We start from the raw sequence: 12,483 nt of genomic DNA, 5'->3' as shown, positions 1-12,483 counted from the left end.
CAATTTCCCAAATCTCAGCTTTCCTTGAGACCTCAGTGGCAAACACGTTGGCATTCATGAGCCTTCATGGGCTATTTACAGCATTAACCAACATACCTGAGCCCTGGTCTGAATCTTAGGGTCAAGTGCATTTTTTTTAAAGTATAACCTTCCTGGCCCTGGTGTTTGCACTCGCCCAGTAACTCGGTGGTGGCGGCTCGTAAAGTGAGAAATGACACTTGACAGCCTGTTAGGGGAGCGCTCAGAGTGTCCATTAATGTTACTGGCCTTTGCTGTTGTCTGTAAATTGGTTTCACTCGTCTGACTTTTAAAGCGGTTTGTTTATATATAGCAACAATCCAGCTCGACCACGTCCCCTGTGCACAGCCAGTGAGGCACCACTTGTGTTCAGCCAGGGGCAGTGCGGGATTTGTAATAACTCCCCCCCACTCCCCCATATCTCTGACTGAAGATCTCAACCCTGGATGCTGAGGAGAGGAAAGGCACACTCACAGGCTGACTGGTTAAACTCATGTTTGGCCAAGCCTAGAGGTGGCCATCGTGACATGACCCCTGGGGACTCCAGCGCTGATTTCCATCCCTGTGCAGCAGGCCAACAGGAGGCTCTACATCACTTCCTTTAGCCCAGTTTGGGGGCGTTAAGTGGTGTAAAAGCGTTGTGCTGGTTCTCTGCACCAGCCTCAGTTTTACCCACGGCCCGTATGATGTCTGGCTGGGGCTTTCACCCAACACCTGGCATCTGTCCCTGATCCAAGGTGACTCAGCAGAGCTCCTACAAGGAATAATTTGTCTTAAATAAACTTGAAGGAAGCGGATGTATCCGGGCATTGGGAATAGGCTCCCTACCTCCAGATTGTAAGCCTGGTCCTGGCTGAGTGATTAAAAGTCATTATACTGCCTTTGGGAAGAGAGTCAGTCCACTTCCTGCTGGCCAGGTGTCCACAGCAGAATTGGTGCTAACTACAGCCTGGGTAGGGCAGACTGGGCACCAGGAGTGCTTGGGGGTTCCTGTGAAGTAGAAGCAACAGCCCAATGTGTGGTTGCCGAAATCACTTTGCTTTGCATCCTGTGCCATCTCCTAGGGCTAAGATAACAATAGCAAAAACTACCCACAAACTCATTTTGGGAAGACACAGGTTTCCCTCTCCCCTCTTCTCTGAATTCTAATTATTTTGCTGCTGAGCACACAGGGTTGTGGCCTCACTTTCTTAGTTCACCAGCTGCAAATCCAACTGAGCAGCCAACCAGCTTGCATTCAACATGCCGAATAGCCTTGTCTCCATGACCCACAGGCCTAGCTGAATGAAAAATACACACATCATGTCTAAATAAACAGAAAAAAAAACATGTCAGCAGATGATTCAAGCCAGGGGGAGCCACAGGGTGTAAGTAGATGTATTACATCAATTATAGATGTGTAATTTGCTTTCCTCTGTTATGCTGTACAACATAGCTACATGGTCACTAATCTACAAGTTGCTTGGATACATTCTCGCCCAGTCAGATGAGTAGAAAGCCCAGAATAAACATGAAATACTGTTTGATTTTTAGCCAGCAGAACAAAATGGTTTGGATCATTAGTGCGTAGATTTTGTTGTGTGTACTTTTTTTTTTAAACTCAGCGGGATAAAGACGTTTAAATAAATTGCTCTAATGAACGAACATACTCAAGAACCATTGTGCAAAGGAGAACGAGAGGATGGGCATTGGTTGATATAAGTGAACGTGTCTGGAAACTCTATCATGCTGTATCAGCTACAACTATTGCAAAGACATGTCAGATGGGTTCCATAGAATTAAACTGAGCTCAGCATTTTGATACTGAAATCGTAGAGAATCTTGGAATGTATGGGACTTGATCTGAGCAAGGACTGGTAAGGTAAAACCTACCAGGGAAACATGGTCTCTTCTAATCCTAGGAGTGACCAGTTCTGGGCATGAGCCTAGACCCCCTGGAGTCACAGGTTCAATTCCCCACATGGTCAGCTTAGTCGGTCATCCTTCAGAAACACATAAACTGAGTGCCATGCAGTTTACTAGGTGTGAGTCTTTCAGATATCTCCATGGACATGAAAGAACCCTGGAGGTTTGACCAACATTTCCAATGATTAGCCATTTGCACACATACTCAAGGAATGATTTATTCATTGACTATTTTACTCAACAACAAAAAAGTTCTTAAAATTATTCACCCAGTTCCAGTGGCAAACACAGCAAAATCAAATTTCATGTATGTATTCAAATGACTATCTATGATAACCATTTGCACTGCAAGGCCAGCTCTGGTATGGACAGCATTAGGAGGAGAGATTTTGTCTGAGATTTTGTTAAGAAAAGAAAAGAAAAGAAAAGAAAAGAAAAGAAAAGAAAAGAAAAGAAAAGAAAATGGGATCTATAAATAAAGGTATTGAAAATAAATATAAAATTTGATCATCATTATTCCTCTTATCACAAGACTGAATGCTATTGAAAGACCATTTCTTGAGCACTAATCTAGATTGCAAACTCTCTGGGTCTTTCTAGTAGGTGTTTGTAGAGCAAAATGGTGTCTTCAGAATAGCACATTCTGTGGAACAAACTGGCATCTTCAGCACAACGTGACCTAGTACATACGGTGCATATGAGATTATGCTGCCTGCAGGGTGCCATTTTAAAATGGCATCCTCCATGCTGTCTGGGAGGCAATACATCTGAAAATGGGATCATGCAGGGGTAAAGTTTGGGAAATGCATGCAATGGGGCCCTGAACCCTGCCTACAGCACTACTGTAATACAAAGAATAAATAATAATAATTTATGTATTTTCTTCTGGAGCTTCATTAGAACATAAAAATTACCAGACTAGATCAGGGCAGTGGTCCATTAAGTCTGGTATCCTGTTAGCCACACTGGCCAGCAATACCTGCTTTAGAGGCAGGTGCAAGAAATCCTGCAGAAGGAACTGACCAAATAACCTTTTCACAGAGAAGTTTCTTCCTGACCCCCATGAGAGGTTGTCTTATGCCCTGGAGCATGAGGGTTTATAACTCTTCCACAAGTCTTCTTTTGTAACAAATAACCATATTATTTCACTTTGGATACTATTGTTAGCCATATAAATGGCGACGCCTTCAATGAATCCTACTAATGTCTTTGGCTCAATTATATCTTATGGCAAAAAGTTCCACAGCTAATTGCATAAGTGCATGAAAACTGTGTGTGTTGCACTCACTGTGTTCCATGGCTCATCCCATAAGCTATTGCTCCGTCCGTTTCAATCCTTCCCTGCGCTGAGCACACCTGTAGCTCTTTATAGTTCTAGCCAAGTCATACCATCATTTTTTACATCATCGGGGCAGTGTTGCTATTGTCCCTCTAGGGGCTTTAGAGGCAGAGCTCTTTCCCTGTAAAAATATTAATTTCTCCATCTCACACAGTAACCAAAGATGCGTAAGCAAAATCATTACGCCCAAGGAGAAACATGCTTTGTGAGTCAACCAGCAGCAGCGAGCAGACTGGCAGGCTAACGTTTTTCAGTTAAGCCATCCTGCATGCCCTAAGCAATAACATTTGCTCTGAAACAGTCTAATTTGTAACCGAGAGATTGGCCTCTCCCAACATAGGGTGAGGGGATTTACTGCATTTCGAAAGCAGATATACTCTTATTTGGAGGAGGGAGCGCTTTTGTGGAATGGCCTGTTTTGTGGTAGGAACAGGGGGAGCTGAGCCTGACAAAAAGCAAGTGATATGACTTCACGCTCACATTTCAGTCTGAACCAAAACATTTTTTGCAATGGGGAAGGGGAGTGGATAACTTGTTCTCAGATGACTTGCCTTTTTCACACTTTCCCAAGTTACCAGCAAGACAAGAAACAGAAAGAGAACTAATGGGGCTTGTTAAATTATCCAGTGTGAAGGATATTCAAAAGGAACTGACCCCCTCTCTCTGTTTGCAAATTATCCATGAGCTCGTTGATGGATTTCAAATGCAAACATTATTCCCTGTTTTACAAAGGGGAACTGAAGTCCAGAGAATTTAATTTAATAATTTAATTTAACGTTATTCCCTGTTTTACAAAGGTCCAGAGAATTTAAAGTCAAGATTCAGCAGAGAACTTTAGCACGTGTTTAATTTGAAGAATGTGCTTATGTTCCTGTCTGTTCTGCAGAGCACATAAAGGATCCTGGGGGATTCTCCATCGCTGGTAATTTTTAAATCAAGATGGGCTATTTCCTAAAAGATCTGCTCTAGAGATTATTGTGGGGCAGGTTTCCAGACTGAGTCATCCAGGAGGTCAGACTACATGATCACAGTGGTCCCTTCTGGCTTTGGAATCTTTGCAGCTATGTATAAAGCACGTGTTTAGCTTCAAGCACATGCTTAAATGCCACTAAAAAGGACAAGCGCGCGGCACTTTCTTAGAATCAGGTCCTGTTAAACTGCCTCAAGTTGGGCCACCAGAAGAGTGGTGCTCAAAACCACATGTCCCTTCAGAAATTCCTGCCCATGGTGGCTCCAGATGGAATGGGCTTAGGTGTGTATTGTGCAGTGCCGCTACTGTCTCTTTCAAGAGGTGTTAGCGGGCCAGGAGAGACAACTCAGCTTGATGCTGTTCAATTGTGGTGGGCTGAGGTCCTGCTAGCCACAGGGAGGTTCCATTGGGTGACCTCCAGATTGCTCTGTTTTGGCCCTTCTCACTAAGGGTGATGTTTTTGGTTAGCAGTTTGTGCACTCTGGAGGAAGACTGTCAAATCCATGAAAAATCCATTTTTTGGTGCAAAAATGTGGAATTTGAAAATTTTTGACAAATTGTGAGCCACTCCAGCCAAGACCTTTTATGGGAAGTTTCAGTCCCCACCATGGACCACAAGTGACAGCTGCAACACAAACATGACATAGAATTTTTCCACGCCAAAGTGAAGGTACCGTCCAAGGGCCCAGTCATGGCATGGCCTCGAACCCCAAGCAACAGGCAATGTGAGTGGCTTAGAATCCATCTTCCAGATTCCCACTACTCCCAGGACCACACCGGATGTGGCATGCATCCCCTGGGAGGCTGGCGTAGCAACTGTAGCTGGTATGCTACAAATATGTGCTATAAATATAACAGAGGGATAAATACAGGAGAGGGAGAGGAATTATTTCAGCTCAGCACCAATGTGGACACAAGAACAAATGGGTATAAACTGGCCACCAGGAACTTTAGACTTGAAATTAGACGAAGGTTTCTAACCATCAGAGGAGTGAAGTTTTGGAATAGCCTTCCAAGGGAAGCAGTGGGGGCAAAAGATCTATCTGGCTTTAAGATTCTACTCGATAAGTTTATGGAGGAGATGGTATGATGGGATAATGGGATTTTGGTAAGTAATTGATCTTTAAATATTCAGGGTAAATAGGACTAATCCCCTGAGATGGGATATTAGATGGATGGGATCTGAGTTACCCAGGAAAGAATTTTCTGTAGTATCTGGCTGGTCAATCTTGCCCATATGCTCAGGGTTTAGCTGATCGCCATATTTGGGGTCAGGAAGGAATTTTCCTCCAGGGCAGATTGGAGAGGCCCTGGAGGTTTTTCGCCTTCCTCTGTAGCATGGGGCATGGTTGACTTGAGGGAGGCTTCTCTGCTCCTTGAAGTCTTTAAACCATGATTTAAGGACTTCAATAGCTCAGACATGGGTGAGGTTTTTCATAGGAGTGGGTGGGTGAAATTCTATGGCCTGTGCTGTGCAGGAGGTCGGACTAGATGATCAGAATGGTCCCTTCTGACCTTAGTATCTATGAATCTATGAATCTATGGTACAATGGGATGGAGGGAGCCAAGGCTCCACACACTCTCCACCCACTTCCCACCTCCTCCTCCCCATTGGTCCCACAGAGACCGTTCTTCCTGCTTCCCACAATCCAAGTAGCTGGTGCCGGGGAGTTACCCCCTTATTCACTTGGGAGGTCACGCAAGGCAGCCCACAATCTGGCCCTCAGGAAGGTGTGTGTGGATATGTGGGGGGTGAATTCAGATTGTCCTCATTTGAGCTAAATGGCACCATGCCCCACCCAGGGCTCCGTGGAAATGGCACAGTCCAGCCCTCAGGCCTTTTCCGATGAGGTGATGCTAGGTGGACCGTGCAAATAGAACTGTATAGCAGGAACAGAAAGGAGTGATGCATAACCTCTCCTACACCTTGGAGATCACACAAGTCTGGGGCAAGACTTGGCCCAAAGACTGAAGTCTTTCCTCAGGCAAAATTCCTACTGGAGCCAAAGGAAGTGAAGTGTTGCCTGAATAAGGACTGCTGGGTGTTGGGCCATTTGAAATGCACTAAGTGAATCCCTAGTAACAAATCTACCAAGACATTGGGATGGCTTGAAAGACTCAAAACTCTGTTTCAGAGCAATGAGGACAAGAAGGGGAAACAGAATCAGCTGTATGTGCTAGTATTTGAGCAGGCGGCTACATTACTCAATGGCCTTCCATTAACTGTGGTTTTCAGGTCCCTGTTACTTTGTTTTACAGCTATTGCTTCTTCATTGACAACACAAGTCAGCGGCTGTGATGGCTGGCTGGTTCCCAGCTGTGCTGCTTTGAAATGAGGTACCTTTAGAGCAGTCGCTCTTAACCTTTCCAGACTACTGTATCCCTTTCAGGAATCTGATTTGTCTTGCGTACCCCCAAGTTCCAGCTCACTCAAAAATTACTTGCTTACAAAATCAGACATAAAAATACAAAAGTGTCACAGCATCCTATTACTGAAAAATTGCTTACTTTCTCATTTTTACCATATAATTATAAAATAAATCAACTAATATAAATATTGTACTTACATTTCAGTGTATAGTATATAGAGCTGTATAAAGTCAATGTCTGTATGAAATTTTAGATTGTACTGACTTCGCTAGGGCTTTTTATGTAGCCTGTTTTAGAACTAGGCAAATCTCTAGATGTGTTGATGCAGACCTCTGCATACCCCCAGGGGTACGTGTACCCCTGATTGAGAACCACTGCCTTAGACCATCCCTGACATGCATCAGTTTCGGGAAGAAGGGGTAAATCAGGAGTAGTTACATTAAATTAAATGGAATTCTACCCACCTATCTATCGATGAGTTTTCATTGCAGGGAGGAGAATTTGGCCTGTGCACCGTTCATAGGAGCTGACTCCGTGGGTGCTCTGGGCCTGGAGGCAAGGGGTGGAGCGGGTGGGGTCTGGGGCAGAGCCAGGAGTCGAGCACCCTCCAGCATAATGGAAACTCAGTGCCGGTGACACCCTTTATGTTCTTTTGCTCATTAATAAAGCACATTTCCTTCCCTACTCACAGTAGTGTATTTTTTTATTTAAATCTCTTCTGCTGTCTTTCTTCTGAAACCCTTAAAGTTGTCCAGTTCCTGAGATCCCTGTTGATAGGCCATCGAAGTCATAGTGATAGCAAAACTGCTGGTGACACCTGTGACCTTGCATTTTAAATGTTTCCAATCTGCATTAAATTGTTAAAGCTAAGAATGCAATAAACCAAGCTTAGTTTTCAGGTTTGAGCCTCTAAGTCAGTTAGAAACAATTTAATTTGGTAGAGGACCTTGGATGATACTTTGAACGATAGAATCAAATTTTATTAAGAGGAAAATGATTATTAAGCAAATAGGCATGCAACTTACCATTTATACTATATATGTCCTGCTAAAACCAGTTATAACCAACCACAGCCCTTGTCCTTGCTAACTTCAGTTTTCACATCTGACTGACTCCAACTTTTATTTTTAATTTTTGCTCACACTAACAAACTCAGTTTCTCATTCTCCTCTATTCTTAAGCCAAAACCTAATTTCTACTTATTTCTTAACCAAGCACATTTTAAAGGCTAACCGCCCCCTCACCTTTGTTGTAGAGCGATCCATCGAAGTAATAGCTCCCAGTGTAGAAACCCGTAGCTAGCTCGATGAGATGGCGCGCCCAAGTGTTGCCTGCCCCGGGAAAGCTTGCCAGAGCTATCAATTGTTTGGACCGAGCTGGTAAAAACCTTCTATCCATACAACGATTGTCTAGAAAGAGAATAAATGGAAGATGTGTCAAGGTGCAATACATAAGATTCCACCACTGAGATAAGAGGAAGAGAGGTTTTCGGATCTCAGGGGACATACTAACAGAGATGTGGAAATGGTCATTCAGTGATTGTTCATAATGGCCACCATGGGGGAGTCTCTTTTCCTGCCCCAGGAGCTGAAGCAGCGTTCGACTTGTTTTTTTGGCTAAAGGTACCATCCAAACTCCCCTACATTGTGGCCATCTCAAGGTTTATTATTATTTTCTGTATCTGTGTTCAGTGTGTCAAGAAACACTCCTGCTATTTTGCTGCTACCTCCTCAGCCTCGTGTTTGTGTATGATGCATCCCAAACTAAGCACTTTTCCATCAGTTCCTGTGTCCACTGGGGCCTTTTCAGTGATACAGTGACTCTCTTGCCAGTTTCAGGTTCCACTTTGGCAGCAGGGCATATGAACCACATAGCTCTGGCAGTGAGGACAAGAAGGGGAAACAGAAGGAAAATCAGCTGTATATGCTGGTATTTGAAGAGGTGACTACATTACTCAAGGGCCTTCCATTAACTGTGGTTTTCAGCTATTGTTACTTTATGTTTTACAGCTATTGCTCCTTCATTGACAACACAAGTCTGCAGCTGTGATGGCTGGCTGGATCCCAGCTGTGCTGCTTTGAAATGAGGAACCTTCAGACCATCCCTGACATGCTTTGCGGGGGCTGGGATGTGGGGAGGGTGATGGGGATTGCAGGGATTGGAGAACCATCTCCGGGCCGATCCTGCAGGGAGTATCACTTGGACGGGTTTCACTGTACAAACATGAAAGGAAACGATCATTTCCCAAAGGATCCCCCACAGAGTTCAAAGCCGTCATCTAAAGCAAGAATGGTCAACAGGAAGACACACAGATCCACCCCCAAAAAGCACAAGAATGTTTGTGGACAAGCCAGACACACTTTGACACTCCCATTTATTTGTCAAAGCTTTTTCTTCTGCTACACGGCTCCACCATCATATAGTGACCCCTTCTGAAGGCAAATGGACTATAGCAAAGGACACCATGTGCACTAATAAAAGTTCATATGTCCTAGAGGCAGACCTGGGCTGCAGTTCAAATTTTGGCCCCAAAGGCCCTGGGATGTTTAGATCAGGGACTTGGGTTTGGCCCATTATAGCTATGGGGGATCTGAGGTGAATTTTTTGGGTGTGGAGTTGGACATCCATTTCAAAGGTGGTTTTGCTTCAAGGACATGTGTGTGTGTGATAGTCTGAGTGTAATGGTGGATGTATATCTAATCTGTAGGTACTGTGGGTGTGTGCACACAGTGTATGTGTGTGCATGCTTGAGTGTATACATTTATGGGTTTGTGTGTGCAGATGCCCTGTGCTAGCTTATCTTTGGAATAATCATTCTCATTATGGCTGTTCTCTACTGCCTGGTGACTTGGCCCTTAGACGGAAAATCACATCAGGTCCCAAGGTCGTTCCCTTCTAGGATACCATTTTGCAGCTTGGAAGACGGGTTGGCTGGGCTCCAGGAGTAAACATTGTTAGAGACGGGATCAATCCTCACCACCTTTCATCCTTAGCCTCAGAATCGGTCCCAGTTTAATTTTCCCCGGACACTGCCCCTCAGTATCCCCTTGCTTAGTGGGAGGTTGGGTTTTATTAGGGGGTTGTCCCTCGAGAACACATTAACAGAATATTCCAAGGGACAGAGAATCGCCCCGAGGATTTCCCCACGGTTTGGAAGCACACTGGTTCTCCTGTTTTATTCCACTTGTGCCTTTCTTCATCCTCATTGCTAAAGATGCAAAACAATGCATCACTGGCTGTACTATAAAGAAAATGTGTCAACTCCATATAGCTTGCTGTAGTCTCCTGGAGCAGACAGAAGCAGTACACAATTAGATGGCTGCACTGGGGAAAGCCTCACTCACTGTAGAAACACTGAAAAGTGCCAGCCACTAAGATATTCTAACTGGGTGCAATTGCTCTAGTTCAAAATTCTGCTGCTTTCGAAGAGCAGCTGGCCAACTCAGATAGGTGACAGGATCACAAAATGCTCAGGAACTGAACATTATAGAAGTGGATCTCCCATCCTGGTACTGACCAGACTTAATGGTGCTTTGCTTTGAGATCACTGTGCAAGGCGGAATGGGTTTAAGTTAGATCCTTTGTGTTAGTTGTTTTCTCACGGTGACATCATTGACCTCGCACAGAATTTGGCAGTTCAACCTGCAGGCATTTTGGAGGTAACATGTTCTAAAAGTTCCTTTCCCTGGTTGCTTCTCTAAGAGATGGGTTATTGCTATTGTTCCTATCCCATGCCCTCCTCCGCTTACCAGAGTCTCCAAATAAAATAAAAGGAACAGCATTATCCTGGCCAAACATCTCCTCCAATGACTAGATCATGAAAGGCAGCATTGAGGAGCTGCAATGTTTGCCTACAGGATGCTGCAGATGGACAGATGAGTGGCTTTTAAGTGCCAATAATAGATTCTCTGCTTCCACCGATTAGGCTTTCAGCTGCTGAAGTGGAATCAACATTTTAGCTTCCCAACACTGATCCCCTGTGCTGAATGCAGCTTATCACCTTCCAGAGCTGGGGATGACAGCCCAATATTGCATGTCCAGGACTGTTGTCAATCTTATGTAGAATAACCTAGATATATGTTTCAGAGTAGCAGCCGTGTTAGTCTGTATCTGCAAAAAGAAAAGGAGGACTTGTGGCACCTTAGAGACTAAATTTGTTATTCTCTAAGGTGCCACAAGTCCTCCTTTTCTAGATATATCTATATTTCCTAAGCCGGGTATGTATAAATGCATCCTGCTCTTTTATGTTGATTAATGCAAAAGCATTTTTCAAATGACCCCAGAGAAGAGGAGAACTGGAGGAATACTGTACAATAAATCCCTGTGCATACTTGTTTGACTTTTGAAGCCAATTCTCCTGGGCTGGCTGGTGCCTCTTTCTCATTCCCATCCCATGAACTTGCCAGTGAACCTGAATTGCAAGAATGTTTGTCCAAAGAGTGAAGGCTAAAGAGAATTTTACAGATTATTGGACTGTAGGATGGGGAGCATGTGACTTACCTGCCTCCCAGGGAGCTCTGAAGTTTAATGGATGATTAATGTTTGCAGAGTGCACTGAGCTCCTTGGATAGCTCCATGCTAAATGTTATTAAAAGGAGACTTTCTACCCTTTTTATTTTCTAGCAAAAGCTAAAACTGCTTGAGAAAGTCCCTACAGGAGCTTTTGTACAGAACACAAGTAACCACATTATAGCAAAAAAATGTGTTGCAGATGTCCTTTGAAGCCTTTGCTTACTTTGGGCCCTAATGAAATTGATAAAAAAAGAATCTCCTTGAATGCAGAGCAGAGGGTTCATTTTTATTTACTTAACGTTTTTTGGAACAATCTTGACGGAGCTGGGTCGGGAAGGAATTTTCCTCCAGAGCAGATTGGAAGAGGCCCTGCGTTTTTTTTGCCTTCCTCTCTAGCATGGGGCAGGGGTCACTTGCTGGAGGATTCTCTGCTCCTTGAAGTCTTTAAACCATGATTTGAGGACTTCAATAGCTCAGACATAGGTGAGAGGTTTTTCACAGGAGTGGGTGGGTGAGATTCGGTGGCCTGCATTGTGCAGGAGGTCGGACTAGATGATCATAATGGTCCCTTCTGACCTTAATGTCTATGAGTCTATGAGACCTTGAATGGGGACTGGGAGAAGTTGCCTCTAATGAAAAGCCTTTGAGTTTTCTGTTTAGGATTCCTTCCTCTAATTTCCTGGACTGGCTTTTCCTTTTCTCCTTCCTTGACCCACAGGCTTTTAGCCTGCGTTGTAACTTGTATGGATCTACTCTCAGCCTTGCCTCTGTGAAATGCTAACAGAGCTCAGAAGACAAAGGCACATCTGTCACCCACTCACCAGAAGACAAGCATATTCTTGCGGTCTTCTGCTGAGCAATTTCATGAATGTATCTACTTTGCATTGCAATGGGGCAAGCTGGCAAAGTCAAAATGGTCTATGGAGGTTTGAGGATATTTCTTTCTATGACAGTAATCCCCCAAGCACTTTTCTGTAACATTTCTCAAGCACTGATGTCTTCAGACATGAAACCTCTGGGCTTTCCTCCTTCATTTAGGCCGCGTTTTCACAGGGTAATAATGTTTTGTACTCATAGAGGGATTTCAAAGCCCTTGACAAGCATGGATAGATTAATAAAACCTCATCACCCCCTGTGAGGAATGTTAGTGGCATTTTATGGATGGGGAAACCGAGGCACAAAGCGATTAAGTGGCACGCACAGCAAGTCAATGGCAGTGTCAGGAGCTGCACCCAGAAATGCTAATGCTCAGCCTCTGCTATGATCACCAGACACGGGCTTCCAACTAGGTGCAGGAAAAAAGCAGCTACTCCCACAAATCTGAATGAAGCTGAACCCTACATTCTTTTTGGTTAGCTAGTGAGAGAAC

The 12,483-nt window shown here is 44.2% G+C and overlaps 1 protein-coding gene across 1 annotated transcript in view; it reads right to left on the bottom strand.

The window, feature by feature from the left end:
* Positions 1-12,483, bottom strand: part of WSCD2 (WSC domain containing 2) — a 138,855-nt gene that overhangs the window by 16,775 nt on the left and 109,597 nt on the right. Inside the window, exon 7 of the mRNA XM_038372702.2 lies at positions 7,847-8,011. Coding sequence (XP_038228630.1) covers positions 7,847-8,011 — 165 coding nt within the window. The remainder of the gene's footprint in view (positions 1-7,846; positions 8,012-12,483) is intronic.

This window comes from Dermochelys coriacea, chromosome 15 (genome assembly GCF_009764565.3).
Source record: "Dermochelys coriacea isolate rDerCor1 chromosome 15, rDerCor1.pri.v4, whole genome shotgun sequence".
Classification (NCBI taxonomy): domain Eukaryota; kingdom Metazoa; phylum Chordata; order Testudines; family Dermochelyidae; genus Dermochelys; species Dermochelys coriacea.
The sequence above is the reverse complement of the archived record's forward strand: the minus strand, read 5'-3'. Positions and strand labels throughout refer to the sequence as shown.